The sequence below is a fragment of the Hyaena hyaena genome, unplaced genomic scaffold (assembly GCF_003009895.1).
Source record: "Hyaena hyaena isolate Hyena2069 unplaced genomic scaffold, ASM300989v1 scaffold_1145, whole genome shotgun sequence".
NCBI lineage: Eukaryota > Metazoa > Chordata > Mammalia > Carnivora > Hyaenidae > Hyaena > Hyaena hyaena.
This window is the reverse complement of record NW_024081778.1, coordinates 410,046-437,928: the sequence shown is the minus strand read 5'-3', so window position 1 is coordinate 437,928 and position 27,883 is coordinate 410,046. Positions and strand designations below refer to the sequence as shown.

Sequence of the window (27,883 nt, the reverse complement as noted above, 5' to 3'; positions counted from 1 at the left end):
AAGGGCCTAGACCATAGTAGAGTCTTAACCGGTGTTTGTATGCCTATCTACTCCTACATTATTTATTACTATCACTCATATTATTTAATATTTTCATATCTGGATATCTTGTCTTCCCAACTAATTATATTTTTTCATTTTTATTCATGCATTTATCAGTCATTGTGCAAGGTGCCAAGGATCCAATACTAAGTAAAACAATCATGTCCTTGGGTAGTCCAATAGAGGAGTTAGAAATTAAATTATCCCATAAAGAGAAGTATAAAATTGCTAAAATGAGAGTCAGCACAAAGAGTCTAATGGTTGTAGGAGAGTGTACATAGTAAGGGCTTTTGCCTTAACTGGAGAGGTCAGGGAGGGCTTTTCTAGGCGAGTAACTCTGGCATGGGAACCTGAAGGATGGGTAGGAGCTGACTAAATTAAAAGCGCAGAGTGGAAAAGATGTTCTAGTCAGGAGGAGCCCCACCCAAGCAAGGTTCATGGTGGACAGATAACATGGTATGTTTTATGAACTGATAAGAGAATGTGAGTGATCTTGTTTCTTTTTATATGTGGAGAACAGTGCTAAGGTTGTGTGTGTGTGTGTGTGTGTGTGTGTGTGTGTGTGTGGACAGATGTGGAAGGGGACATAATTAGACGGGAATTTAGGTATAATATCACTGTGGTTACCATGTAGAAAACGGATGGGGTGAGTGCAGAGCATGCTGGAGGGGAGGGTAGCACACTGAGAAAACTGTTGGCGTCTTTTGGGAAAGATAATGGTAGTTGGAAGAGATAAGTGGACAGATTAGACGTATATCAAGGAGATAAAAACAGTAGAACTTAGTGTTGTATTTTAATACAAAGTTATACTCTGACCCTGCCCTTCAATATCAATCAAGAGATCTAGAAAAACTGTGAATTCTGAATACAATCTGATAAATGTGCTATTGGTACGATGGACACAAGATTATGGTTTGGAAGTGCTGAGAGCATTCTGGAAAGGCTGTACAGAGGAGTAAATATTTACTCTGGACCCTAGGGGACCAGGGTCCTCCAATCCAGAAAGTGGATTTCTGTTCCAATTTCGAGTGAAATTTTAGGCAGTAAGACAGCATTTATATGAGACCAGTGTGAAAGTACATTTTGTTAATTAATTGACTGGCAACTTGTTAAGATGATGTTTGTTTATTTATTTTGAGAGAGAGTGCAAGTAGGGGAGACGGAGAGAGAGAATCCCAAGCAGACTCCCTGCTGTTAGTACAGAGCCCAACATGAGGCTCGATCTTACGAACTCTGAACATGACCTGAGCCAAAACCAAGAGAGTATCAAATGCTTAACTGACTGAACTGCCCAGGGGCCCTAATAAAAAAAAAAATATTACTTTTTGATGCCTCTACGTGCCTGGCATTGTCCAAAGAACCAGCCATCCTGTTTTATGTAAGTACTGTGATGTCTGGTAATGATGATGCTTGGGAAATGGCAGATGTTCCTGCCTGGCAAAAATGTGGGGTACATAGTGCATATGATGGAAATATAAAGGGCTTTGATTTTTGTGCCAGACACTTAAGAGCAAAGCCTATGGCAGTGAGAGTCCCTCCAGTTTCTTCTGCAAGAGAGGTTGAGCATTGTGAGTCTGGCAGCAGGGAGCTGGGGAAATCAGAGCTGGAACAGGCATAGCAGCCTCATGTAACAGGCTGTGTAAGTGTTGATGAGATTTTGGACCTAATAACAGCAAGAGTGAGAGAAGGGCTGGAGTCCAGGGATATTTTTGAGAAAGAGTCAATAGGACTGGAAAAGGACCTGAGTTTAAGGGAAAGTCAAGGGAGACTAAATTTTCCTGCATGGAAATTTGGGCAGATGGTAATGCTCTTCACTGGGCAATATGGGAAGATGAGAAATTTAAAGATAAAGGTCATGAACTAGTCTGGATGTATTAAATTTGAGGCACTTCCAGTTTAAAGAGGTGTAGATGCACAGGAATTTTTCCATTTGAAAACAAGAATTAGCCTCAAAAGAGAAATGGGCCTTACAGAAGAAGGTTTTGGAGACCTGATAGTAAGACATCATTTGATGAATAATGGAGCTCTGGAATATCTGAATTTTGGAAGGGCAGCCGAGGAATAAGAAAGATGGAGAGAACTGTCAATGGAGTAGTCTGGGAGACTAAGTGAGGGGACAGGCGGGTGTGTTGTCCCTGAGGTTAAAAGTGGAATGGGTATTGGGAAGAATGGCGTGAATAGTCAATGACATCAAAAGCTGCAGGTAAGTGCTAGGAAGACAAAGTAGAAGTCAAGAGATCTGGCAAGTCCATCATTGTTGGGACCTTTCATAGAATAATTATACGGTGTTAGAGAATTTGTGGCCAAATAGCAAGGGGGCTGGCTGAAGAGTGAGTGAAAGGAAAGGGCAGGGCGGGGGTGGCAGCGATGAATGCAACTGTTGTTTCACAAGAGTGGGAGTGACAAGAAAGAGGGGAAGGTAGCAGAGAAGGAAGGCAGGGTTTATACAGAAAACTTTCCCCTTCCTTTTAGTAAAAGGAGGTAAAACTTGACTACATGTGCCGAATGAATGAAAGGGATTTTGTGATTCATGGAGAGGGAGATACTGAAGAGGAAGCTGATACATACTAAGTTCATGAAACTGGCTAACAACCAGATGAACAGAAATACAGGGGAGAGTTCAGGAAAGGAGATGAGAACCCATTGCTGACCAAGAAGAGAAGGTGAGACAGTGTAAGAGAGGGAGCATGGAGACTGAAGGGTACAGTCTGTTCAGAGTTCAATCTGGTGCCAAACCTTCTACTAAGAAATGGTTTTGAAGCTTCAGAACACACAAAGTGTTGGAAAAAATGAGATGACTTGAATTTTATTTTAGGCATCTCACTGTGTCAGTATAGGTTGATGAATAAAGTCATGAGGTAGAAGTGCACAAGCTGTGTTTGAGGTTTGAAGAAGTTGAGGAAGTTTTAAGCCAGCTGCCCTGTTTCTGGGATTATTGCTGTGTCAGCTCAGCTTAACGACATATCACTACCAGAATGTCCTGTCTGATGCTGACCACCCAATGAGGGGTCAGTCACACCTGCTGGATTGAATTTAATTAAGGTAGATTATTTTTGATATCTGGTATTTTTGTCTTAAGAACAATTTCTATGCAATTATAGGACTGCTTAGGGACGAGGTGTATCTAATAGTCTAGTCATCTAGTACATGTCAGTTCTAAGCAGGGCATTTGCTAACCCATCTAAGAATACACCTTGAGCAGAAAGCTCCCCAACTCTATTGCTTCCCTGTTTTCATTGGTGAGCTCTGCTCCATCGAGTGCCTCCTCTCTCAATTCCTATGAGTGTTGAATATCTTCGAGAAGGTAAACCCTGAAGACTGCGGGTTTTATTTAAGAAAATTTTTAATGTCTATTTATTTTTGAGAGCTTAACCGACTAAGCCACCCAGGCGCCCCTGTTTTATTTATTTCTGAGAGATAGAGACAGCGTGAGTAGGGGAGGATTAGAGAGAGGGGGAAATACAGAATCTGAAACAGGCTCCAGGCTCTGAGTTAGCTCTCAGCCCCGAGCCCAATGCAGGGCTCGAACCCACGAATCATGAGATCATGACCTGAGCTGAAGTCGGGATGCTTAAACGACTGAGCCACCCAGGCGCCTCTCCTTTTTTTTTTTTTTTCTTTTTTAAACTCCTTACTTAACCCACAGATAAGGAAACCAAGGCCCCAAGAAACACAGTGATATAATCAAGATCACACAGTGAGTTTATATCAAAGCTAGCCCTCAAACCCAGGATTCTGAGCACCTTCCTCTAAGCAGGTGGTATAATTGCTGAGACACAGTCCCACTCTCTCTGCTCTGTGTCTTCTTTATTAATAGATTTCTTTCTTGTTTCTTCAGACCCTAGCAAGTATTCTTAAAGGGGGTAAAAGAACGAAGAGAAAAAATTGAATGGCTTGAAGAAGGACAAATGAATGTAACCTGGGGGGAGCTTTCTTCTTACGATGAAAAAACCATTCCCTTCTGTGTAATCCATCTTTCTGTTGCTGTATCCATTGGTGTTAAAGTCCTGAGTTCTGGCTGCCACTCTGGTGAAGAACACATTTTCCTGGCCCTAAAGACCTGGGAGATGGGGTCAAGGGTCTTCAAAGGAAGAGTGGGTTACTGTATTAAAAATTTTTTTAATGTAATTTATTGTCAAGTTAGCTAAGAAACAGTATATACGGTGGCCTCTTAGCTTTGGGAGTGGATTCCCATGAATCATTGCTTACATATAATACCTAGTGCTCATCCCAACAAGTTTCCTCCTCAATGCTCATTACCCATTTCCTCCTCTCCCCGCCCCACCTCCTCAGTTTGTTTCTGTATTGGAGAGTCTCTTATGGTTTGCCTCCCTCTCTGTTTGAAACTATTTTTTTCTCCTCCCCTTCCCCCATAGTCTTCTGTTAAGTTTCTCAAATTAAGAGTGGGTTACTTTAAACATGGCAGAATTTATTTTGCTTTTTAATACTGTGCCTCATTTTGAGAAAAAGCCTCATTGGGGATATACCTACACTAAACTAGTTCAGTAAGGAGTGAATGTTTGCATTAGCAAAGGAGTCTTCTCCTTTGAAAGGAAATCGTTAGTGCTATAAACTTTTCTAATGCTTGTAAATGTTGATACATCAATTACCACTTGTCACCATGGCTTGGAAAAGAGAAGTCTAGAGAATCTTGAACACAAATGTTAGGTCAATTAAAAATTAATCAGAAATAATAGACAACATCCTTGAAAAAGAATGGATATCAGCAGAGAAAATCAGCCGGGTTTATAAAATTTCACTCAAAGGTACTTAGGAGCAATGCCTTGTAGAAGAAAAAGTCCAGGATTGCTTAGATTGACCCTAGGCTCTTTTCAACAGCTATGCTCTGAAAGATCCTCCATTATTAGGAAATAAAATGGGAGGAGGTGCAGAAAGTTTTCTGGCTTCTAGGCGCAAAGCATCACACTGGATGTGATGTGAGGCTGCTGGTCACAGCCCGTTTGAGGTACTCACACATAGCACTGTTAGGTACCTACATTTTCTCCAGGTCCCCAAATCCCGAGAATGCTCCTTTTGGGATGACTCGAAGTTTGGTGAGGACAAACCTCCTGAAAAGAGAGTGGACATAAAATGTGACAACCTATCCATTCACTGATAAGTACTTGCCTCATGTATAGTGTCAGCCAAGAGCCAACATATACTAAGAGCTTGTCATTTAGTAGTTGTAATTGTTTTCACATGATCTCTCTTCATCCTCTCACAAAGCAGTGATGCCCATTTTGCGTTAAGAGGAAACAGGTTTAGTGAGGTTTATAGATTTGGCCAGGGTCAGTTGGCTGATACGTGGCAGAACTGGAATATGAACCCTTTCATCATCAGTACTCTGTTGCCTCCTGTAGCCTTCTTTGAGGCCCCTTTTCTTTCTCTACTCCAACCCCCAAAACCTCTTCCCCTGTCTTTGTTAGCTGACCTTGCTTCCTATTTCAAAGAGAAAATAAACCCAATAGAAGAGAACTTCTTCATGCTCTCCCATGGCTTGCAGCCACTAAGCCATCTGCACCTGTGCTTATATACCCTGCCTTCTCTCCTCTTACCATGGGTGACCAGGTCTCTGGACCTGGCTGAGAATAGCCTCTCCAATTCACATCAGATCCCTTCTCTTATAATTGAGGTAGCCACAACAGTAATTTTCCCCTTTCTTGGGTACATTTATTCACATATTTTTGCTTTTCTACTGGATCCTGCCCATCTGTATACAAACATGCCATAATTTATTTCATCAAGAAAACTCCACTTTAACCACAGCCACCCTCAGTTTTTTGCCATTTTCTTCTACTTGAACTATTTGTCTCCTTCCACAAAATTCCTTCCAGCAGCTCCTCATCTTTGCCAGGAAAAAAACCCTACAGTGATATATGGATTTTCCTGTTCTCCCTCTCCACAGACCCTCTACCCTCCACTTTGACAGTTTTCCCATTTGCTTATCTTGTTCTTTTCACAGTACTCTCTAGCTAGTTCTTGGACATGCCAGTTCCTTCCTGCCTGTGTTTCTGCATTTGCAATTCTCTCTGCCTGGAGCACTCCTCTCTCAGACATCCTCATGGTCTCCTCCTCCAGCCTGCTGTGTGCTCAAATGTCACTTGCTCAGTGATGCTTTCTCCAATCATCCTATTTAAAATGACAATCTCCCCTACTTTACCCGTGGCCCTCTTTCCTGCTCAGATTTTTTCCTCACATCACTTGTGACATGTTATACATTATATTTATTTATCTATTTATGTATTCATGTATATATTAATCTCTCACCTATAAGTAAATACAGACTCCGTGAAGGCAGGAATTTTTGTATGATTTGTCTACTACTGTCTACCGAATGCCCTTGCACAGTGCCTGGTATGCAGCAAGTACTCAATTTTTTTCTTCAGTGGTTCTTAATCAGTCTGAGAGGTCTAGGCTTGAGGATGGTATTACAAGTGACCCTTTTGAAATTTCTGCAACAGAAATACTATTCCTTCCTCTGGCTTTCTCTTGCTTTGTAACTGATCAGTAGGTACTTTCCCCACCCCACCCCAAATTGTTCCTTCCACAAGGCAGTGTGTCAGCAGGAAGGAAATAAGCACTGAGTATTTGGATCGTTTTGCAAGCCTGCATTACTTCAGTCTCTTATTACTTATTGGTGTTAGTGAAACTCCTATTGAAGACAAATTTATTAAGGCAAACGATTCTTTACTTTAACTTTGTTTACTTGCCTTTGGCTGTCAGGTGCACCAGCTCTATGGGAGGAAGCATGAGAGAGAATCTTAAGTGCCGTTTTTGCTCTGGAGGAGTTTATATATGTGGAGAGGTAAAGCCAGAAGCCTTGGAGTAGCAGAAAACAATTGTGGGATACAGTTGATGTAATAACGATAAATGTATGCAAATATTGAAGTGAGAAAGATTCCAAAGTACATAAATATATAAAATGGAGATATGGAGAGGTGGGTGAATTTGATCCTGGACTTTGAAACCATCAGGTCATACTAAACCCATTTAAATAAAAAGAGATCTAAATTAGGATTGGGAGCTGTGTATATGGGAGAGTGTCAACTTAGAGAACTCCTACCTGAAAAGAATCAGGGTTAAGGTACTGAATTAATCTTAAGTAACATAGACAAGTTCCTTTTGTTTCTATTCCTATCTTTTGTTTCTATTTTCATAAGACAGAAGAATGATGAAAACAAACTAGAAAAAGCAAATAGTAAGTCAACTAGATAGTGCTTTTTTTTTTTAATACTTTATTTATTTCTAGGAGAGAGAGAGGCAGCGTGAGCAGGGGAGGGTCAGAGAGAGAGGGAGACACAGACTGAAATAGGCTCCAGGCTCCGAGCTGGCAGTCAGCACAGAGCCCGACGCGGGGCTGGAACCCACGAACCGCGAGATCATGACCTAAGCGAAAGTCGGACGCTTAACCGACTAAGCCACCCAGGCGCCCCTAGATAGTGCTTTTTGATTCGACCCTAGTAGCAGACAAGTTTTCTACAATTTTTAACAATTATGCCTTAACGTTTCCAACCTATTAGCATAATTAAAACTTTTTTTTTAAAGACCAAGTCTTGACTTCCATTTCCTGAAATGTTATGAACTAGATAACCTGAAGATAATTTCACTAAAAATCACCCGGAAGTCTTCTATAAATGATAATAAATATTGTTTTAATTGCACAGTTGGGCTTATAAGAAAGTATGAGGAAATCCTCAGTGGCCCAAAGTAAAGCAACTGAAGAGCAGTTGGAACCCTGAGTAGTGAGTGCAAACAGAATTCTGAAAGGATGAATTGAAGCCAAACTATTTGGGGAGGAGGTCAGTTTCTGGATTTGGTAGCCAAGGACTTGTGTTTTGATGCTAAGATGTTGCGTGAGATGAAATACAGAAGATGAAATGTAAAGGTGTAGTTCTCTGTGCTGTCTATCTATCTCATGCATTCTAGAAAATAGAAGGTGCAGAAAATGGGAGACAGGCAATTTTTAATGAAATGACATTGGGAAATTTCCATAATTTATAAAAGACATAAACCCTCAGATATAGAAACCTCAAGTCCTAGGAAGAGAAACAAAAATAAATCTACTGCCAGATACCTGTGAATTGAAACTGTGGAGCCAAAAGAGAAACTATTTGATGAAAACAGAAATAGAACTATTAGCTTCAAATAAAAATAATTAGTAAACTTTGCAAAAATATCTTCATAATTATTAGAGAAAATAACTGCCTGGTCAGAATCCTATACCCAGAAATAAGCATTCAAATGCGAGGGTGAACTTGAGAAAGTCGGGATAGAAGGAACTTACTTAAACATCATAAAAGCCATCTATGAGAAACCCTCAGCTAACATCATCCTCAATGGGGAAAAACTGAGAGCTTTCCCCCTGAGATCAGGAACATGACAGGGATGTCCACTCTCACCACTGTTGTTTAACATAGTGCTGGAAGTCCTAGCATCAGTCATCAGACAACAAAAGGAAATCAAAGGCATCAAAATCGGCAAAGAAGAAGTCAAACTCTCACTTTTCGCAGATGACATGATACTCTACATAGAAAACCTGACAGACTCCACCAGAAGCCTACTAGAACTGATCCAAGAATTCAGCCAAGTTGCAGGGTACAAAACCAATGTACAGAAATCGGTTGCATTTTTATACACCAACAATGAAGCAACAGAGACAACAAGAAACTGATCCCATTCACAATTGCACAAAAAAACATAAAGTACCTAGGAATAAACCTAACCAAGGATATAAGAGATCTGTATGATGAAAACTATAGAAAACTTATGAAGGAAATTGAAGAAGACACAAAGAAATGGAAAAACATTCCATGCTCATGGATAGGAAGAATATAGTTAAAATGCCATTTCTACCCAAAGCAATCTACACATTCAATGTAATCCCAATCAAAATTGCACCAGCATACTTCCCAAAACTAGAATAAACTATCCTCAAATTTGTATGGAACCACAAAAGACCCCGAATAGCCAAAGTAATACTGAAGAATAAAACCAAAACGGGAGGTATCACCATCCCAGACTTTAGCCTCTACTACAAAGCTGTCATCATCAAGACAGTATGGTATTGGCACAAAAACAGACACAGAGGGCAATGGAATAGAATTGAGAACTCAGCAGTGGACCCAAAAGTGTACAGCCGACTAATCTTTGACAAAGCAGGAAAGAGTATCCAATGGAAAAAAGACAGCCTTTTTAACAGATGGTGCTGGGAGAACTGGACAGCAACATGCAGAAGAATGAAACTAGATCATTTTCTCACACCATGCACAAAAATAAACTCAAAATGGGTAAAGGACCTGAACGTGAGACAGGAAACCATCACAACCCTAGAGGAGAAAGCAGGAAACAACCTCCTTGACCTCCACTGCCGTAGTTTCTTACTTGACACCTCCCCAAGAGCAAAAATAAACTGTTGGGACCTCATCAAGATTAAAAGCTTCTGCGTGGCAAAGGAAACAATCCATAAAACTAATAGGCAACCAATGGAATGGGAAGAGACAGTTGCAAATGACATATCAGGTAAAGGGTTAATATCCAAAATCTATAAGGAACTCATCAAACTCCACACCTGAAAAACAAACAACCCAGTGAAGAAATGGGCAGAAGATATGAACAGATACTTCTCCAAAGAAGACATCCAGATGGCCAGCAGACACATGAAACGATGCTCAGCATCTCTCCCCATCAGGGAAATACAAATCAAAACCACACTGAGATACCACCTCACGCCAGTCAGAGTGGCTAAAATGAGCAAATCAGAGAACTCTAGATGCTGGTGAGGATGTGGAGAAACGGGCACCCTATTACACTGTTGGTGGGAATGTAAACTGGTACAGCCCCTCTGGAAAACAGTGTGGAGGTTCCTCAAAAAGTTAACAATAGAACTCCCCTATGACCCAGCAATAGCACTCCATACAGGAGTGGTGATGCATAGGAGCACACGTACCCCAATGTTCATAGCGGCACTTTCAACAATAGCCAAGACAAGGAAAGAGCCTAAGTGTCCATCAACAGACGAATGGATCAAGAAGATGTGGTTTATCTATACCATGGACTACTACATGGCAATGAGAAAGAATGAAATCTGGCCATGTGTAGCAACATGGGTGGACCTTGAGGGTGTTATGCTGAGCGAAATAAGTCAGGCAGAGAAGGACAAATACCATATGTCTGCATGTATAGGTGGATTAGGAGGAACTTAACGGAGGACCAAGGGGGAGAAGAAGGGGAGAAATAGTGGGGAAAGGGAGAGAGGCAAACCATGAGAGACTCTTGAATCCTGAGAAACAAACTGAGGACTGATGATTGTGGGGGGGGAGGGGGGAGATGTGCATGGAGGAGGGCACTTGTTGGGATGAGCACTGGGTGTTATTTGGAAACCCAGTTGACAATAAACTATTTGTAAAAAATTTAAGAAATTTTTAAAAAATTAAAAAATTAAAAAACAAATGTGAGGGTGAAATTAAGACCATTTTAGACAAATTTAATTAGTCATTAATAAAAATTTCAGCAAAGGAATTCCTTTAGAGGAATAAAGTATAATCTGGTAATAAAGTATAATCTGGTAGGAAGTCACAAAAACAATAAGAAATAGTGAACAGAGAAATCATTGTTCCTTATTGAATAGGTAGGTTTTCATAATGGTTGGAAAACTCACCTATTTAATAAATAATACTGAAAAAATATTGACCAAGAAATAGGTCACAAAGCAATTGGTATAGAATAAATAATTGTCTTTGATGTGGTGCATTTAAATTACTTAGCAAATTAGTTATAAGAAATAATAATGAACAGCCTCCCCTCAACAACACATGTACAAACATCTAAAAGGTAAAAATTAAACCGAAACTAAAACCCCACTCTTTTAAGTCACATATGGGTCACAGAAGAAATTACATAATAATTAGGAATTATTTGGAATTGAGCCATAATGAAAATACTACATGAAACTTAAGGGATACAGCTAAGCTGCTACGTACAAAGAAGTTAAGAGCTTTAAACTATTTTACCCAAAATGGAAATAAAAAAGAAATTTCATAAGCTACATTTCTAACATAAGGAGCAACCAAAGCAACAACAGAACAGTGGAAACAGAAAACTATGAAGTCGCTAGTTCTTTATTGCATTTCTAGCTAGAACTTAAGGTACAAACTCAGAAGTCATTTTGTAAGAAAATTGGGAAAATTAGGGACTGTTGAGATAGAAGTATTTTGAGAAGATAAACACTCAACCAGACATTAAAATTTGATGTATAGAAAGAGTTTAACCTATCCTAACTTGTTTCACTGTTAAAAGATTAAGTTTCAGGGCACCTGGGTGACTTAATCAGTTAAGCGTCCAACTTTGGCTCAGGCCATGATCTCATGGTTTGTGAATTCAAGACCTGCACTGCGCTCTATGCTGACAGCTCAGAGTCTGGAGCCTGCTTCAGATTATGTCTCTCTCTCTCTCTTTCTACCTTCCCTTCCCCCACTCATGCTCTCTCTCTTGCAAAAATAAATATTAATAAACATTAAAAATTAAAAAGATTACATTTCTTCATAAGTTTATTGCTAACATGAGTAAGGAGTTTTCTTAGAAGACTGAAAGTTTTGTTAGAATAGTTTCAAGGACTTTGACTTACACCTTTACCACTAAAATGATTGTTAGAGAAAAGTACATTTATTTGAATGTTGAACGAAACCACTGATCACTTAAAGTTGCACACCCTACTTACAGGTCTGTTTTAACCAGCAACTTTCTGATAATTGATTCATTATGATTTCACTGATCTAGCTTCAATTAACTAATGAATTTTGTTCAGATTTCTTTTAAATCAGGAATATTGGTAAAGGCATTATTTTTGATGAATTTTCATTTGTTTATTTAAAAAATTAATGTTTATTTTTTTATTGGGGCAGAGAGAGAGGGAGATAGAATCCCAAGCAGGCTCCACTCTGTCAGAGCAGAGCCTGAAATAGGGCTCAAAAGTCATGAATCTTGAGATCATGACTTGAGCCAAAATCAACTGTCAGACACCAAACTGTCTGAGCCACCCAGGTGTCCCAAATTTTCATTTTAGAAATAAAGTGAGAATCTAACAGATTGACTTTAAAACACATTTCAAAATTTAACTTTGCCTTGAGAAACCTAAAGAGAACAGAAATAAATAATAAAGAGTAGAAATTAAAGATTACAATGGAGAAGATCAATAAAATCAAAAGCTAATTTTTATTTTAAAAAATTTTTAGTGTCTTATTTTTGAGACAGAGACAGAGCATGAGAGGGGGAGGGGCAGAGAGACAGGGAGATACAGAGTCTGAAGCAGGCTCCAGGCTCTGAGCAGTCAGCACAGAGCCTGATGTGGGTCTTGAACTCACAAACGTGAGATCATGACCTGAGCTGAAGTCCAACGCCCAACTGACTGACCCACCCAGGCTCCCTGTGAAGGTGTTGGTTTTAATCTACATTAGTATATAAATTAAACGTATGACACATCTGAGGCACAGTAGGTTTGGTTTTTGGGGTGTTTTTGTTTTTGTTTTGGTATGTGTGCGTGGAAATTGGCCAGATGACTAATATTCATATGGAAGAGCATTCAGGGAGTAGCCAGAACAATTCTGAAGATGTAAAGCAAGACTGAGGGAACTGGCATGCCAGGCAATATAAATTTTAAAAATTTAACATGTTTAAAATGCTGTGGTATTGACAGGGATTAAGAAATTAGGGCACTGGAAGAGAATAAATAACACAAAAATAGATGATAAACCAAAGGAAATGGCATATGACAGAGTAGCATTAAAAATCAGTGGAGGAAAATGTGACTTAATCAACAGAGGTGCTGAAACTATCCTTGTAGAAAAAGATAACATAACCATACTAAAGTCTCAATTCTAAGCTTACTAAATATCTAAATGGGAAAAGTCAAAAGTTTAAAACTTCTAAAACTTTTAAGTATGACTGTGCACCAAAACGGAAAAGTTGATACCGGGGTGCCTGGGTGGCTCAATTGATTAAGTGTCCAACTTCTGCTCAGGTTGTGATCTCACGGTTTGGTTCGTGGGTTCGAGCCTCGTGTCAAACTCTGACAGCTAGATCAGAGCCTGGAGCCTTTTTCGGATTCTGTATCTCCCTCTCTCTCTGACCCTCCCCTGCTCACACTCTCTCTCTCTCTCTCTCTCTCTCGGAAATAAATAAAACATTTAAAAAATTGATACCCTTGACTATATTAACTTAAAATTGCTGTTAAACAGATACATAAATTAATGAGAAGATAAGCTGTAAACTGGGGAAAGATATCGGCAACACATACAACTAACAAAGTGATAGCAGCCTGAATATAAAGAACTTTACAAAATAATAAAAATAAAATACAAGCAGTGCAGTAGAAAAATTGGCAAAAATGTGAACCGGCAACTTATATAAGTGGAAATGCAAACATCCAATAAACATATGAAAAGATGCACAACTTCATTAGCAATCAGGAAAATGCAAATTTAAACAATAATTAGATACCATCACACATCATCATATTGGCAAACATCAAAAGGAAAATCTCAGAATAACACTGCTGGTGAGACTGTGGAAAAATCGTACATTTTCTACTCTTGATGGAAAGGTAATTTGCTACAAGTACTCTCAGTAGCCATGGGCAATACGTGTTAAAGTCAAAGATACAAATGTCTTTGAACTTAGCTATTCCATGTCTCTCTGCCACATGTATACCTGGAGACAGGTAAAAGATTAATTACTATAGCATAATTTATAATAGTAAAAAATCAGAAATGAATGCTCATGAGCAAGAGCATGAATGAATATTAAGAAACTGTTATATACTGACACAGTCAGTTATAAAGCCAAATTATAAAGCAGTGGAAAGAAATGAACTGACTAGAGCTGCATGCCACAACCTGAAGAAATCTCTAAAGCATAATGTTGAGGGAAAAAGTCAGTGCCATCTGCATACAGTATGTATAGTATATGGTTTTATAAAGGCTTACCATGCAAAATAGTATATTGTTGCATATGAATCATATCTTTTTATTCTGTATTTTTGAAGTTTGGACATCTTGGGGTTTTGATGGCTCTGGAGGGCCTACTCCTACCAGTGCTAGCTAATTCCTAGAGATGGCAAACAAGTGACCTGTGATACACAAACCAACTAATTCAGAGTCAATAGGGCCAACCACCTTCTCCAATGACCCTTTATGCTCTATTGCCCTGCCCTGATCATCTCATGGCAGCCCCTAAACCCCAGAGTCCTTGGAAGTTTATTTAAACTAGATGATCCTAAATCTGCTTACCCTGTTTCATTAGTTCCTTCCCATGGAAGCCACTATAAAGGCTATCGCCATGTTCCATCCCCCCCACCCCCAGCTCTCTCTGCCTCCTGGTGCTTCTCCATGTGCCCCCACATAGTGTGGAGTCTGTGAGTATAACAGTGTATCTTTTCAAGATCAGTTGTCTCCTGATCTGTTGGCCTCTCACCTTCCCTGAATAACAAAGCCTGTAAGTAAAACATGCCTAGAGATGCATATATATTTATCGAAAAGAAAATTCTGAGAATGACCAACACCAAAATAAGCACAGTATTATTTCTCTGTGAAAAGAGGAAAAGGACTAGGACACAGCCTTTTCTAAAATATTTTATATTTTTAAAAACCATCTGAACAGTTATGACCAAAAGTTAAGATTCAGCAAAGCTGAGTTGAGTGTTTTATGAGGGTGATTATATTATTCTCTACACTTCATACTTGAAATATTTCCTAATTTCTCAAGATTAAAATTCTCACCAGGCCATATCCAAAGCATCATTTATTTGATTTTAAACGGAGGGAGTGTTTTAAAAGTATCATCATACTGTTCTTGTCATATGGCACCTTTCCTCTGTAAGGGGGCATAAAGGGTCTGAATGATTTCTCTAAAAATGCACAACTCATCATTACAGCTCTGAAAAGAAAATTTTCATCAGCATATTGCAGGTTACTTAATGTCTCTTGCATGATAAATGGAGTAGGTGGGATTTGCTTTTTTTCTTCCTTGAAATTGGGAAGCTTTAGGATTCCCTTGAACTCTGTCTCTGTTAGAAGCAATTCATATCTTGGGCAGTCCATTCACCCTTGGCCAAATTTAATTTCCCTTTTTGACTTAAAGGAGAATAAAAGATCCCATAAAAAGCTTGCGGGCAGCCTGGAAAACAGCCAATATTCTTTTTGAGGAAGCTGCCTTTTTATGATGGCCCAAGTGTAAATGACACTGGGCTCTGTGTTCTTTGAATTTCACACAAGTTTAAAAATTAAAGTGAGAACAGCTTGGCAAAGGATATACAAAAAGAAATTGATCATCTTCCTGACCTCAAAATGCCAAGAGTTTTTGAGCTTCACACTCTTTAGATCAAACTCTTACCCTAATTAACTTTCTAGGAATGTGTTTAGGAAAACTATCCAAAGAGGTGGATTGAACTAAATGAGCAAAGCTCTTGGAAAAAATAGCTTTTAAATAACTTGATTTGACTGTTTACCATGATCTAGCAGACAGCTACACCAGGGTCCAAATCATGTATGCATCTAGTTGGTTGCAATTTGCATTTTATTACACATGGGTCTTGAAGCCAATGGGGCAAGGAAGAACAGGAAGGAAGAGACTGGAAAATAAGAAGGGGTTATTTCCATATATTTTGACTTTACATTACTTTATTTTTCTAGAACCTCTTCACATTTTGGTATGAATCTTAACTGTCTAGATGTGAAGTGCTCTGTCACTGTAAATATGGAGAAATGGGTTCAGCTGGCATTAGCCCTTCACCCGCCTTCAGGCAGTATAAGGAAATGCCAAGGATTCACTGGGGTTTGCAGAGTCTACCATTAGGATTTCTTGAGAAAGAAGTGTCAGTGTTTTCTGTGTCTCTCTTCCATGGTGTAGAGTAAATGCTTGTCCTTCATCTTAAGTCAAATTTGAGAGGTAATAGGGCCAACTAAGGGGGTTAACATGCATTTCATGCAATTTGGGGAGAGAACAAAGACTGGAACATGACTCAAGTCTGACCTCTAAAGATAGGAAGTATCCACCTGGTTTGGGAGAGAGCTGCAGTTTTATAGATAATGATGTGAGTTTCCCCTGAGCCAGACCTAGAGCCAGGAGAAGGGAGAAAAACTGCTTACAGTGAGGAAGATGGACTTGCCTGTATAGGGAACTGACCCCAAATGTGGGCTTCTGGAAGCTGGTGGGAGGAGAAATTGTTCTTCTGTAGATGGAGACCTCTAGCATGTGGGATCCTGAGTAGCCCATGTATGCTCAAATGTAAGAATTGGCATTTGAATATCTGCGACACCCAGAGGGTCCCAAAGCCAGACAGCTACTGCAGCATCAAAGAAGGATCCAGTACCTTTCCAGCCAGTTTCTCTCCTTCCTAGGCCCAACCCTCATGAAGCTAAAAAGAGCAGCAACTGAGGAAGAAGGCTTAGTAAGGAGGAAGGAGGAAACTTTCTTCCTCAGTTGGGTTTCTGGGTCTGAAGCAGTCCATAGGATGACACTGGACTTTCTTTTTTTTATATATATATATATTTTTATTTATTTCTAGGAGAGAGAGAGACAGCGTGAACAGGGGAGGGTCAGAGAGAGAGGGAGTGACAGACTCTGAAACAGGCTCCAGGCTCTGAGCTGGCAGTCAGCACAGAGCCCGACGCGGGGCTCGAACCCACGAACTGCGAGATCGTGACCTAAGCGAAAGTCGGACGCTTAAGCGACTAAGTCACCCAGGCACCCCGACACTGGACTTTCACTTATGAGGTGGGAGCGTCTATGCTGCCCGGCCCAAATTTCACCTGCAGTGCAGAAAAATGAGTCAACAGAGTGGTTTTGCAGTGGTGGTGAAGAAGAAAGTTACTTTCTGGTGGTACCCTACTGAATCCATCTTGACCAATATGATGACTGAATTGGTGAAAACTTTCCCAAGCCATCCTGTGTAATTGCTTTATTTGTGAGAGGAAGAGTGCTAGGAACTTGAATAGAGCAAGGAATGGAAAGGCATAGAGAGTATTCTTACTTGTACTTCCTGTCCTTATTTAACTCTTTTTCCATGGGCTGATAATGAGCAGTTTAGGACGGAGTGGATAATTTGGCTCTCGCTTTTGGCACAGCTTATGATACCCAAGAAACATTTCAACTCGGGCCCAGCCATAGCAATTGTCTGCATAATATGAGAGTGGCTCTTGCTACAGGACTGGAGTTCCATTTGTCTTGAGTTTCCACAGAGCATCTATTCAATTAAACTTCCAGATAATCTCTCTGATGCAGACGCTGCCATATGCCAATGTGTCAACTCACAATACATGATTTTTTCTCAAGGAGAAAATATGTTTATAAGAGAGAAACTCATGAGGCAGAGACCACTCCAAACCCAGCTCCAATGACACCTCACTGTCCCCTGAGCCCTTCTGATTTGCCCTCAACATCCTTTCCAGAGTGGTGATTCTTCACTTTTATCATCTTCCAGTGAAGAGGGCTTTCTAAGAGCTATTTTGAATCTGCTTTCCTTTTATTTCCATTTATGTCTTCTTATCTCAACATCTGTGTTCGGCTGATAAAAGGGATGTAGGTACTACTGCTTACTGTATATCACTGCTGACTTTATCTCCCCTTTTGTACAACTTTTACATCAAGTTTGTGGAGACTCTTTTTTCTGGCTCCCCCCTCCTTTGTTTGCATTGAGTGGTTATGGAATTACTTTCTATACCAAATTTTATCACCTGTTCACTATTTTATCACTTGTTCACTTGCATCTTCTTACCTGAATCTGATACCTGATCTATTGTCCATTTATATGAAAGTTTGGGACAAAGAAGCAACATGGTGAAGATCATTAGGGTAAAAAAGTCAGAAATCAGAGCTCTATTCTGGCTCTGTTCCAGGTATGTTAATGACTGGGAAAATTCAAGTCCCTTCTGTAAAGTGAGTGAGTGGGACTGGATGATCTCCAGGGCCCTGTAAGATAAATTTTACAGTGTGGTTATATAGAGGAATCCTCTTCAAGTGGTTTCCCATTTCAGTCATATTCTGTTTTAAACCAAAAGAGGTAATTTTATTTGAAGTCCTCAGCATGGAATAAAACCTATCCTAGGGGATTACTGAATATGTGGTAGCCCTCCCTTCTCTCTAGTCAAGGTCAACATTGCTAGCACTTACCCTTCCTCCCTCTGCCACTATCCAGGCCAGACCATCCTCTCCTCCTCTCCTGTAACCTTGGCTGTGACCTACTAACAGGTTGTCTTCCTGGTTTCTACTGTCCAATATATGTCTCATCTACCATGACCATAATACTCCTCTAAACACTGCTTACATGATACTCTGCTACTGAAAATCAAGACAAAACAAAAGGGGAAAAAAAAAAAAGGACCAAAATTAAAAACACACAAAGCCCCTTCAATTGCTTGACCCTGTCTGTAGGAATCTTAACTAATTTGTCATACATTTGAGGCACTCCACAATCTCCCTCTATTTTCTTTTCAATGAAATGTTCTGTTTCCTGTTGGTAAACTCACAACTATCCTTGCCCTCACCATTAGTAAATGGCTATGTTGTATTTTCACTAAAATCCTGAGTCTATGTCCTACCTCTCTGAGTATATGGAATGGTTCTGTAAAACAGGAACTATGTCACTGTCTCTATTCCAAAGAGTATAGGCAGTGCTTTGAATATTTCAGGTATTAATACATATTGGTAGATTGAAGAGTGAGGTTTACACTGCCAATAGATTTACACTTGAGGCATTTGAATATCACTACTCTAAATCACATATTTTTGGGGTAGCCTTTAGAGTTACTCCAGCCATACCAATCAGTTTTGTTCAAAACAACACGTACAACATACATGAATGATGTATTAGGAATCTAGCCTTCTAAGAATTTATTTAATAGACATACTCTTGATTGAAAATATAGAAAGGATTTCTCAGGATATTGTAGAACAGTTGGTATAAAATGAAAACTGGAATTTATTGGCCCATGAATGGAATCTAGCTCAAGACAGGTTTTGTTTACCCCACACAGTATTTTAAAGAAATTTGAATTGGTTGCTAGCACTTCAAATTGTGAAAGTTCATCTAAAATTGCAGATTAAGGCTTCTCTTGAAGATTAAGAAGAACTAGCACACTGGGCTACTTTCCCACATAATTACAATTGGCTCCCATTAAGTGATGGCTGAAGCCTTAGACCTGACATACGCTACTGGTTGCTTAAACTCCTTCCTGGTCTAATCTTGTGTCTTGTGCCTTAAGACTTTGAGTTCTGGATTTCTCTGGTACCTGAAAAACTAGTCGGAATGGGCTTGAACTCTTTAGAACCCAGTAGTTCTTAACCTTGTGTGCATATTAGAATAACATATGGGAATTATTATATATGACAAATTCCTAAACCTCACCTCTGTGGTGGGAGCCAAGGAGGTACAGCCAGGCATTTTTTTAAGTTTGTTTATTTATTTTGAGAAAGACAGAGACAGCAGACAGAGGGGAGAGAGGGAGATTCCCAAGCAGCCTACATGCTGCCAGCACAGAGCCTTACACAGGACTTGAACTCACAAACCATGAGATCACAACCTGAACCAAAACCAGGGGTCGGATGCTTAACCGACTGAGACACTCACATGCTCCAGGCATTCTTATTTGAAAAGGCTTCTAGGTTATTCTCATGCATAGCAGAGATTGAGAACATCTGCTTTAGAGGGATGCTGCAAAGAAGCAGCAAGATGCTCTGATGAATAGTGTATTCTTGCCTCCTCTGTCCTAGATGAACGTGCCATACGCATGAGTTTATTTCTGGGCTTTCTATACTAGGTGTCCAGATGTTTTTTGTGTCAGTACCATTCTGTTTTTATTACTACAACTTTGTAGTATATCTTGAAATGTGAGATTGTTGTTCTTTGTCAAGATTGCTTTAGCTATTGGGGTCTATTGTATGGTGGCTCCATACAAATTTTGGGATTGTTTTAGTTCTGTGAAAAATGCTATTGGTATTTTGATAGAGATTGCATTGAATCCATAGATTGCTTTGTTAGTATGAACATTTTAACAGTATTATTTCCGTTTATGAAAATGGTGTATTTTTCCATTTGTGTCACCTTCAATTTCTCTCAACGATGTCTTAAAGTTTTCAGAGCATAAGTCTTTCATGTCCTTGGTTAAATTCTTTCCTATGTATTTTATTCTTTTTGTTGCAATTGTAAATAGGGTTTATTTCTAAATTTCTCCTTTTGTTACTTTATTAGCATATAGAAATGCACTAGATTTCTATATATTAATTTTTATCCCAAAACTTTACTGAATTCATTTATTAGTTCTAATAGTTTTTTGGTGGTGTCTTTAGAGTTTTCTGTATATAGTATAACGTCATCAGCAAATAGCGACAGTTTGATGTCTTACCAATTTGGATGGTTTTATTTCTTTGCCTTGTCTGTTTACTGCAGTTAGGAATTACAGTACTATGTTGAATAAAAATGGTGAGAATGGACATCTTTGTCTTATTCCTGATCTTAGAGGAAAAAGTTTTAGTTTTCACCATTGAGAGTGATGTCAGGTATCATTTTTTCATATATGACCTTTATTATGTTGAAGAATGTTCTCTCTAAGCTGACTTTGTTTAGAGTTTTTATCATAAATGGATGTTATATATTATCACATATTTTTTCTGCATCTACTGAGATGATTATATGGATTTTATGCTGCTTATTAATGTGATACATTACATTCATTTTTTAATACTGAACCACCCTTTCATCCACAGAGTATATCCCACTTGGTTGTGGTGAATGATTCAGCTGATCATTGAATGCTTGTTGAACTCAGTTTGCAAATATTTCACTGGGAATTTTTGCATTCACATTCATTAAAGACACTGGCTTCTAATTTTCTTTTTCTTTTTGTAGTATCTTTGTATGGTTTTGTTATCAGCGTTGTGCTGGCAGGGCTAGTCAGGTTTCAATGAGGGTATTAGTTTTGAAGTGGGATGAATGAGAGCAAAACAGGTCTGGGGCTTAGATATTTCTCTAAAAAGTGGCAATTGAACTAAAAGTGGGGAAACTGCTGGGAATAAGGGGAAAACACAAGCCTCAAAAAAGTGAAAGGAAGAAATTTACCACAAATTACTCTGACAGCCAGTTTTATTAAACTAATTCAGAATTGGGTTCTTGTTACTCTAGATTCTGGATTTTGGTCTGGATACAATTCACAGCTGCCTCTACTCTGTCAGAGTGAATAAACAGAATTCCACTTTAATGACTCACTAGGGTCTCACCATCTGATAACATGACAAATGTATTTTGCCTCTAAAGCAGTTCTTTTTGTCCCCTTGGTTAATGTCAACCTGACTTAACTGTGATTTTTATTGACAACATTTAGCTCAAAATGCAATAATGAAAGGTGACTGTCACATAAGGGTCAGTTTGGGGCTACTTCTGCTCAGATAGAGGAGGATTAACTACAGATAAACTTCATTCTGGAATCTCTGGGCTCTGACTGACTGATAATCACTGAGAATGAAACCATAGGAACACTGCAAGAAAGACTGATCCCTGCTTCATGAACCAAAGATAAATTTAAGTCTTTCATAATGCACTTAAAACCAATTTCCATCTTCTTTTAGAAGTTTCACACATTTAATCAGAAAGCATATGCGTTGAATAATTAGCTTTTACTGACTGTGTAAAGTACAAATGTCGAATGTTCAAATGAACTCTGTTAGAGACAAATGCATAAAACTATTTAAAATAGATGGAGTGAAAAGCAAAGAAGGCAATGCTCAGAATGTAATCCTGTCTCCAATTACTCCCAAGATAATGTTATTTATTATAGAATTTTGAAGAAAGATTTATTTAGTCTTTAAGGTGATAGATAACCTGATAACTATACCTAATCCTTGAGAGCAACATGAATTTCAACAGAGGGAAAGATTTCATGAAAAATTTAATTTCCTCTATGGGGATGGAAGGAAGCATTATTTAGCATTGTTTCTTTTGAATATGGACCAGAGATTTTACCAGAAAATAAAGATAAATACCTCTTCTTTGTGTCAGAAGAATATAAAATAATATTAAGTACACTTTATGCTTCTCTAGATGCTAACTGCTAGCACAGAGCTGATCCTAGATAAATAGTTCACATGTTGTAAAAGAAGCAAAGTGTTGTTTGTCTCTAATACTTAATTAGTAGAAATAAATAGAAATGATCAAGAGAAACACAAGGATTCTTAACTTCACTAAAAAATACTGAAATTTATAGATGACAATTTCTAGAATGACTGTCACAAAGCAACAGCTTTGCAACAATGATATAATATTGTTGATAATTTGCATTTAACAAAGAGGGCTCTGTCTCCAATATCCAGAACACTGGTATATATTTCATATTACTCTAGGACTGAAATATGTATATTGACATTGGACATTTTCTATTTTGAAAACACCCATTGGTCTTAGAAATAAATGTTGCTGTTAAAAGGATCTTTGCACTAACTGAACACTACAACTTGGTGGTGAGGAATGAGGTCTCTCCTGGAGGGTACAGATCGACAGAGTCTCCACGACACTTTTCCAGTTCTGTGCAAAGAACACACTTCTAGTGAGTGGGAACCTTAACCACTGGAAAGGGAGTTAGACTTGGCTAAGAAGAGCAGGGGTCCCTGGGTGGCTCAGTCAGTTGAGCATCCTACTTCAGTTCAGGTCATGATGTCACGGTTCGTGGGTTCAAGTCCCACGTTGGGCTTTGTGCTGATAGCTTAGAGCCTGAGTCTGCTTCAGATTCTGTCTCCCTCTCTCTCTTTTCTTCCCCTGCTTGGGCTCTGTCCCTCTCTCTCAAAAATAAATAAAGATTAAAAAAAAAAGAACAATGAGCTAATATTTATTGAGGACCCAATAGGTACAGCCATTGTTCAAGGCTGTTTACCACAGGACATTCTCACTTTTAGTTCTTGCTGCGGTGTAATGAAGTAAGTACAGTACAGGTGAGTATGTACAGTTCTGTGTATAGATTCATGTAATCCACTCCCCAGTCACCATCACAATCAGGATACAGAACTGTTCCACCACCAAAAACTCCCTCCCTCTGAAGGCACTATGTCTTCCTAAGTCCTGGCAACCACTGATCTGTGTTAGGCTGTGACATGTTTTGCCTTTCTAAAATGCCATATAAATGGTATCATATAGTATACAGTCTTGTGAGTGTGGCTTTTTTAGTCAGAACAGTTCATTTGATAATCTTTTGTTGTGTAGATCAACTGTTCCTTTTTATTGCTGGGTAGTATTTCACTGTAGGAATATGCCACAGTTTACCTATTGGCCTATTGAAGAGTATTTGAATTGTTTCCATTTGTGGATGATAAGAGAGCTACTATAAGCACTGGGATTGTATAAATATGCATTTTCATTTTTCTAGGATATAAATACCTGGGAGTGAAATTGATGGATTACATGGTAAATGTAACTGCATGAGAAACCACCGAACTATTTTCCAGGGGTGCTTTACCAGTCTGTATTCTCACTAGCTGCATGTCAGAGTTCCAAGGGCACCACACCCTTGGGAGCCCTTTGTAGTGTCAGTTTTACCTTGTTTTTAGTTGTTCTAGTAGGTGTGCAATTTATCACATTGAGGTTTTAATTATTTCCCTAACGGCTACTTATGTTGAGCCTCTCTTCATGAGCTTACTTGGTATTCATATATCTTTCATGAAGTGTTTATTCACATCTTTACCTATCTTTTCTGTTTTCTTTCTGTGGAGTTCTGAGCTTTTAAAAATATATACTGAATTCATGTCATGTCTCAGATATGTCGTTTGGAAATATTTTCTCCTAATCTTTCATTCTCTTGACAGTATCTTTTAAAGAGCAAAAGTTTTTAATTTTGATGAAGTCCAGGTGATTGTTTCTTTTATGGATAGTGCTTAACATCATGTCATTTTATGCAGTGTTTTCTTCTGGGAATTTTATGATTTTATGTTTTGTATTTAAATGTTTTTATTTTTTACTTTTATTTTTTTTAATGTTTGTTTACCTTTGAGAGACCGAGACAGACCTTGAGTAGGGAAGGGGCAGAGAGAGAGTGAGACACAGGATCTAAAGCAGGCTCCAGTCTCTGAGCTATTGGCACAGAGCCCGATGTGGGGCCCAAACCCACAAACCCATGAGATCATGACCTGAGTGGAAGTCAGATGCTTACCAACTGAGCCACCCAAGGGCCCCTGCATTTAATTCTTTTTAATGTTTGTTTTTGAGAGAAAGACAGAGTGTGAACAGGGAAGGGGCAGAGAGAGGGAGACACAGAATCTGAAACAGACTCCAGGCTCTGAGTTGTCAACACAGAGCCCAATGCAGGGGTCAAACTTGGGAACTGTGGGATCATGACCTAGGAGAAAGTCGGACGCTTAACTGACTGAGTCACCCAGGTCCCCCTGTGTTTTGCATTTAGATTTATGATTCATTTTGGGTTTGGGGTTAATTGCTGTATAAGGTGTAGAGTTTAGGTCACTGTGTTTTTTGTTTCTCTAACTTGTGCCATTGAATTGAGTTTGCACTTTTGTCAAAAATCACTTAGCCATAATTGTTTGGGTCTATTTCTGAACTGTTATATTGATTTGTCTGTCTATATCTTTGACAATGCCATATTTTCTTGATTACTGTAGGTTTATAGTAAGTCATGAAATGACTTTATACATTTTCAAAAATTGTTTTGGCTGTTTTAATATCTTTGCCTTTCCATATAAATTTTAGAATCAGGTAATCTGTATCTACAAAAGAATAGTACTGGGGTTTCCACTGGAATTGTGTTAGCCTACAGATCAATTTGGGTAGAACTGATATCTTGATTGTATTATATTTTCCAGTTATAAACACAACATTGTATATGTCTCTATTTATTTAGATCATCTTTGATTTCTTTCATCAGCATTTCAGAGCTTTCAAGATACAGATCCTGAATCTATATTACTGGTTTATAGTATAACCTCTTTATACCTAAAGATTTCAATTTTTTTCAGTGATTTTAAATGGTATTGGATTTTATTTTCAGTTTCTAATTGTTGTATGTTAGTTAAGAAGTAAAAATAATTTTTATTTTGACCTTGTGTCCTACAACTTTGCTAAACTCACTGATTAGTTCTAGGAACACCCCTATCCCCCCCCCCCCCCCGAGATTGCATGACTCTGCTATATATACTATTGTAATCTATTAACAGGGACAGTTGTGTTTTTTCTTTTCCAGTCTGAATGCTTTTTATTTCTGTTTCTTGCCATATTTCACTGGTTAGGCTTGAAGAGAAGAGGTGAGAGTGGACATTCTTGGTTTCTTCCTGATCTCAGGAAAGCTTTCTATCTTTCATGATTAAGTTTGATGTTAGTGGTAGGTAATTTTGTTGATGCCCTTTATCAAGCTAGGAAGTATCCTTTTGTTCCATCTTTGCTGACAGTTTTACAATGAGTGGATATTCGATGACCTTCAAATGCTTTTGGTATATTAATATAATCTCATTTTCTTCTTTAGTCTTTAAAAACTTTTTTATTGTTTATTTTTGAGAGAGAGGCAGGAAGGGACAGAGGAAGGGAGAGATAGACAGACAGACAGTGAGTGGGGAAGGGGCAGAAAGAGCCACCCTGTCTACTTTTGATATCAGAGTAATACTAGCTTTATAAAGGGAGTTAGAAATGTCAATTGGATCCAGTTGGCTGATAATGTTTTTCATTCTTCTATATTCTTATTGATGTTCTACCTACTTGTTCTTTTGATTACTGAAAGAAGAGTATTGAAGCTTCCACATATAGTTTAGATTTGTCTATTTCTCATTTCAGTTGTGTCAGATTTTGTTTCATGTATTTTTGAAAGAATACTGTTAGGTGTATATATGTTTAAAATGAAGTCATTATGTAATATCTCCTTTTATTTCTGATAGTTTTCTTGGCTCTGAAGTATGATATTAATAGCCACTCTAGCTTTCTTTTGATTAGTGTTTGCATAATACATATTTTGTCATACTTAAAAATATTTTTAAATGTATATTTGCTATTGAGAGAGTGAGAGAGAGCGACAGAGCAAGTGAGCAAGAGTGAGGGAGGGCCTGAGAGAGAGGGAGACACAGAATCCAAAGCAGGCTCCAGGTTCTGAGCTGTCAGCAGAGAGCTTAACCTGGGGCTAGAACTCACAAACTGTGAGATCATGACCTGAGCTGAAGTGGATGCTTAACTGACCAAGCCACCCAGGCGCCCCTATTTTGTCATACTTTTATTTTAAACCTTCATATAACATTAGAGATGTTCCCTGACTTAGGATGGTTTTACTTAATGATTCTTCAACTTTATATTAGTGCAAAAGCAGTGTGTATTCAGCAGAAATTGTACTTCAGTGTTTGAATTTTGATTTTTTCCAAGTTAGCAATATGCGGTACACGCGTGAAGATAATTATAATGCAATGTGATAAATGCAGTGATAGAAGTACAGAATATTAAGGAAAAAGTGAAGATTGGACACTTGATTCAGTCTTGAAGGATAAGGTGGAACAAACTTCTGTGGACTGATAGAGAAAACATTCAGATTGCACTTCACTGAAAAAAGATGTGAAAATGTTAAGGAACTAAAGACAGGAAGTGTAAAATCATCTTTGAAATTTCTTGGATGAATCAGGAAGAGATGTTGGAAGGTAGCTAGAGGAAAAGGGAAAGAAGAGTTCTCTCTCCCCTCCCAGTTGTGAGAAACACAAACATGTTTATAGGCAGGGAAGGAGTAAGTGTGTGTTGGGGAGGAAGTGTGATAGCATGGGGTTCCTCCAAAGTGGGAGTGGATCGGGGTTAAGGATGTTAGAAGAGGGGCTGATCTTGAACAGGACAGAGGGACTCTTATCCACTGAGACTAGAGAAAATTAATTAGACAAATGAGAGACTGTAGTTAATTCTCCAGAGAAGAGAACAAGTAATTGAGGGAGAGATATTATACCAGATGAACTCGATTTTCTTTTTTTTCTCTTTTCTTTTTCTTCCTTAAATAGTTTATTGTCAAGTTGGTTTCCATATAACACCCAGTGCTCATCCCCACAAGTGCCCTCCTCCATGCCCACCACACCCCTCCCCCTCTCCTCCACCCCCCTCAGCCCTCAGTTTGTTCTCAGCATTCAAGAGTCTCTCATGGTTTGCCTCCCTCCCTCTCCCCAACTATTTTCCCCTTCTTCTCCCGCATTGTCCTCCATTAACTTCCTCCTCATCCACCTATACGTGCAAACATATGGTATTTGTCCTTCTCTGCCTGACTTATTTCACTCAGCATAACACCGTCAAGTTCCATCCATGTTGCTACACATGGCCAGATTTCATTCTTTCTCATTGCCATGTAGTATTCCATTGTATAAATATACCACATCTTTTTTTTTTTTTAATGTTTTTTATTTATTTCTAGGAGAGAGAGAGAGAGAGAGACAGTGTGAGCAGGGGAGGGTCAGAGAGAGTGGGAGTCACAGACTCTGAAACAGGCTCCAGGCTCTGAGCTGGCAGTCAGTGCAGAGCCTGACGCGGGGCTCGAACCCACGAACCGCGAGATCATGACCTAAGCGAAAGTCGGACGCTTAACCGACTAAGCCACCCGGGCGCCCCAAATATACCACATCTTGATCCATTCATCAGTTGATGGACACTTAGGTTCTTTCCATGTTTTGGCTATTGTTGAGAGTGCTGCTATGAACATTGGGGTACATGTGCCCCTATGAATCAGTACTCCTGTATCGCTTGGGTCAATTCCTAGCAGTGCTACTGCTGGGTCATAAGGGAGTTCTATTGTTAATTTTTTGAGGAACCTCCATACTGTTTTCCAGAGGGGCTGCACCAGTTTACATCTCCAGCCAC

At 38.9% G+C, this 27,883-nt stretch overlaps 1 protein-coding gene across 3 annotated transcripts in view; it reads right to left on the bottom strand.

Annotated features, from left to right (window-relative positions):
- Positions 1–27,883, bottom strand: part of FSHR (follicle stimulating hormone receptor) — a 169,325-nt gene that overhangs the window by 85,668 nt on the left and 55,774 nt on the right. For all 3 annotated transcript variants that reach the window (XM_039222496.1, XM_039222497.1, XM_039222499.1), the window contains exon 2: positions 5,040–5,111. In XM_039222496.1, the coding sequence (XP_039078427.1) occupies positions 5,040–5,111 (72 nt within the window). The remainder of the gene's footprint in view (positions 1–5,039; positions 5,112–27,883) is intronic.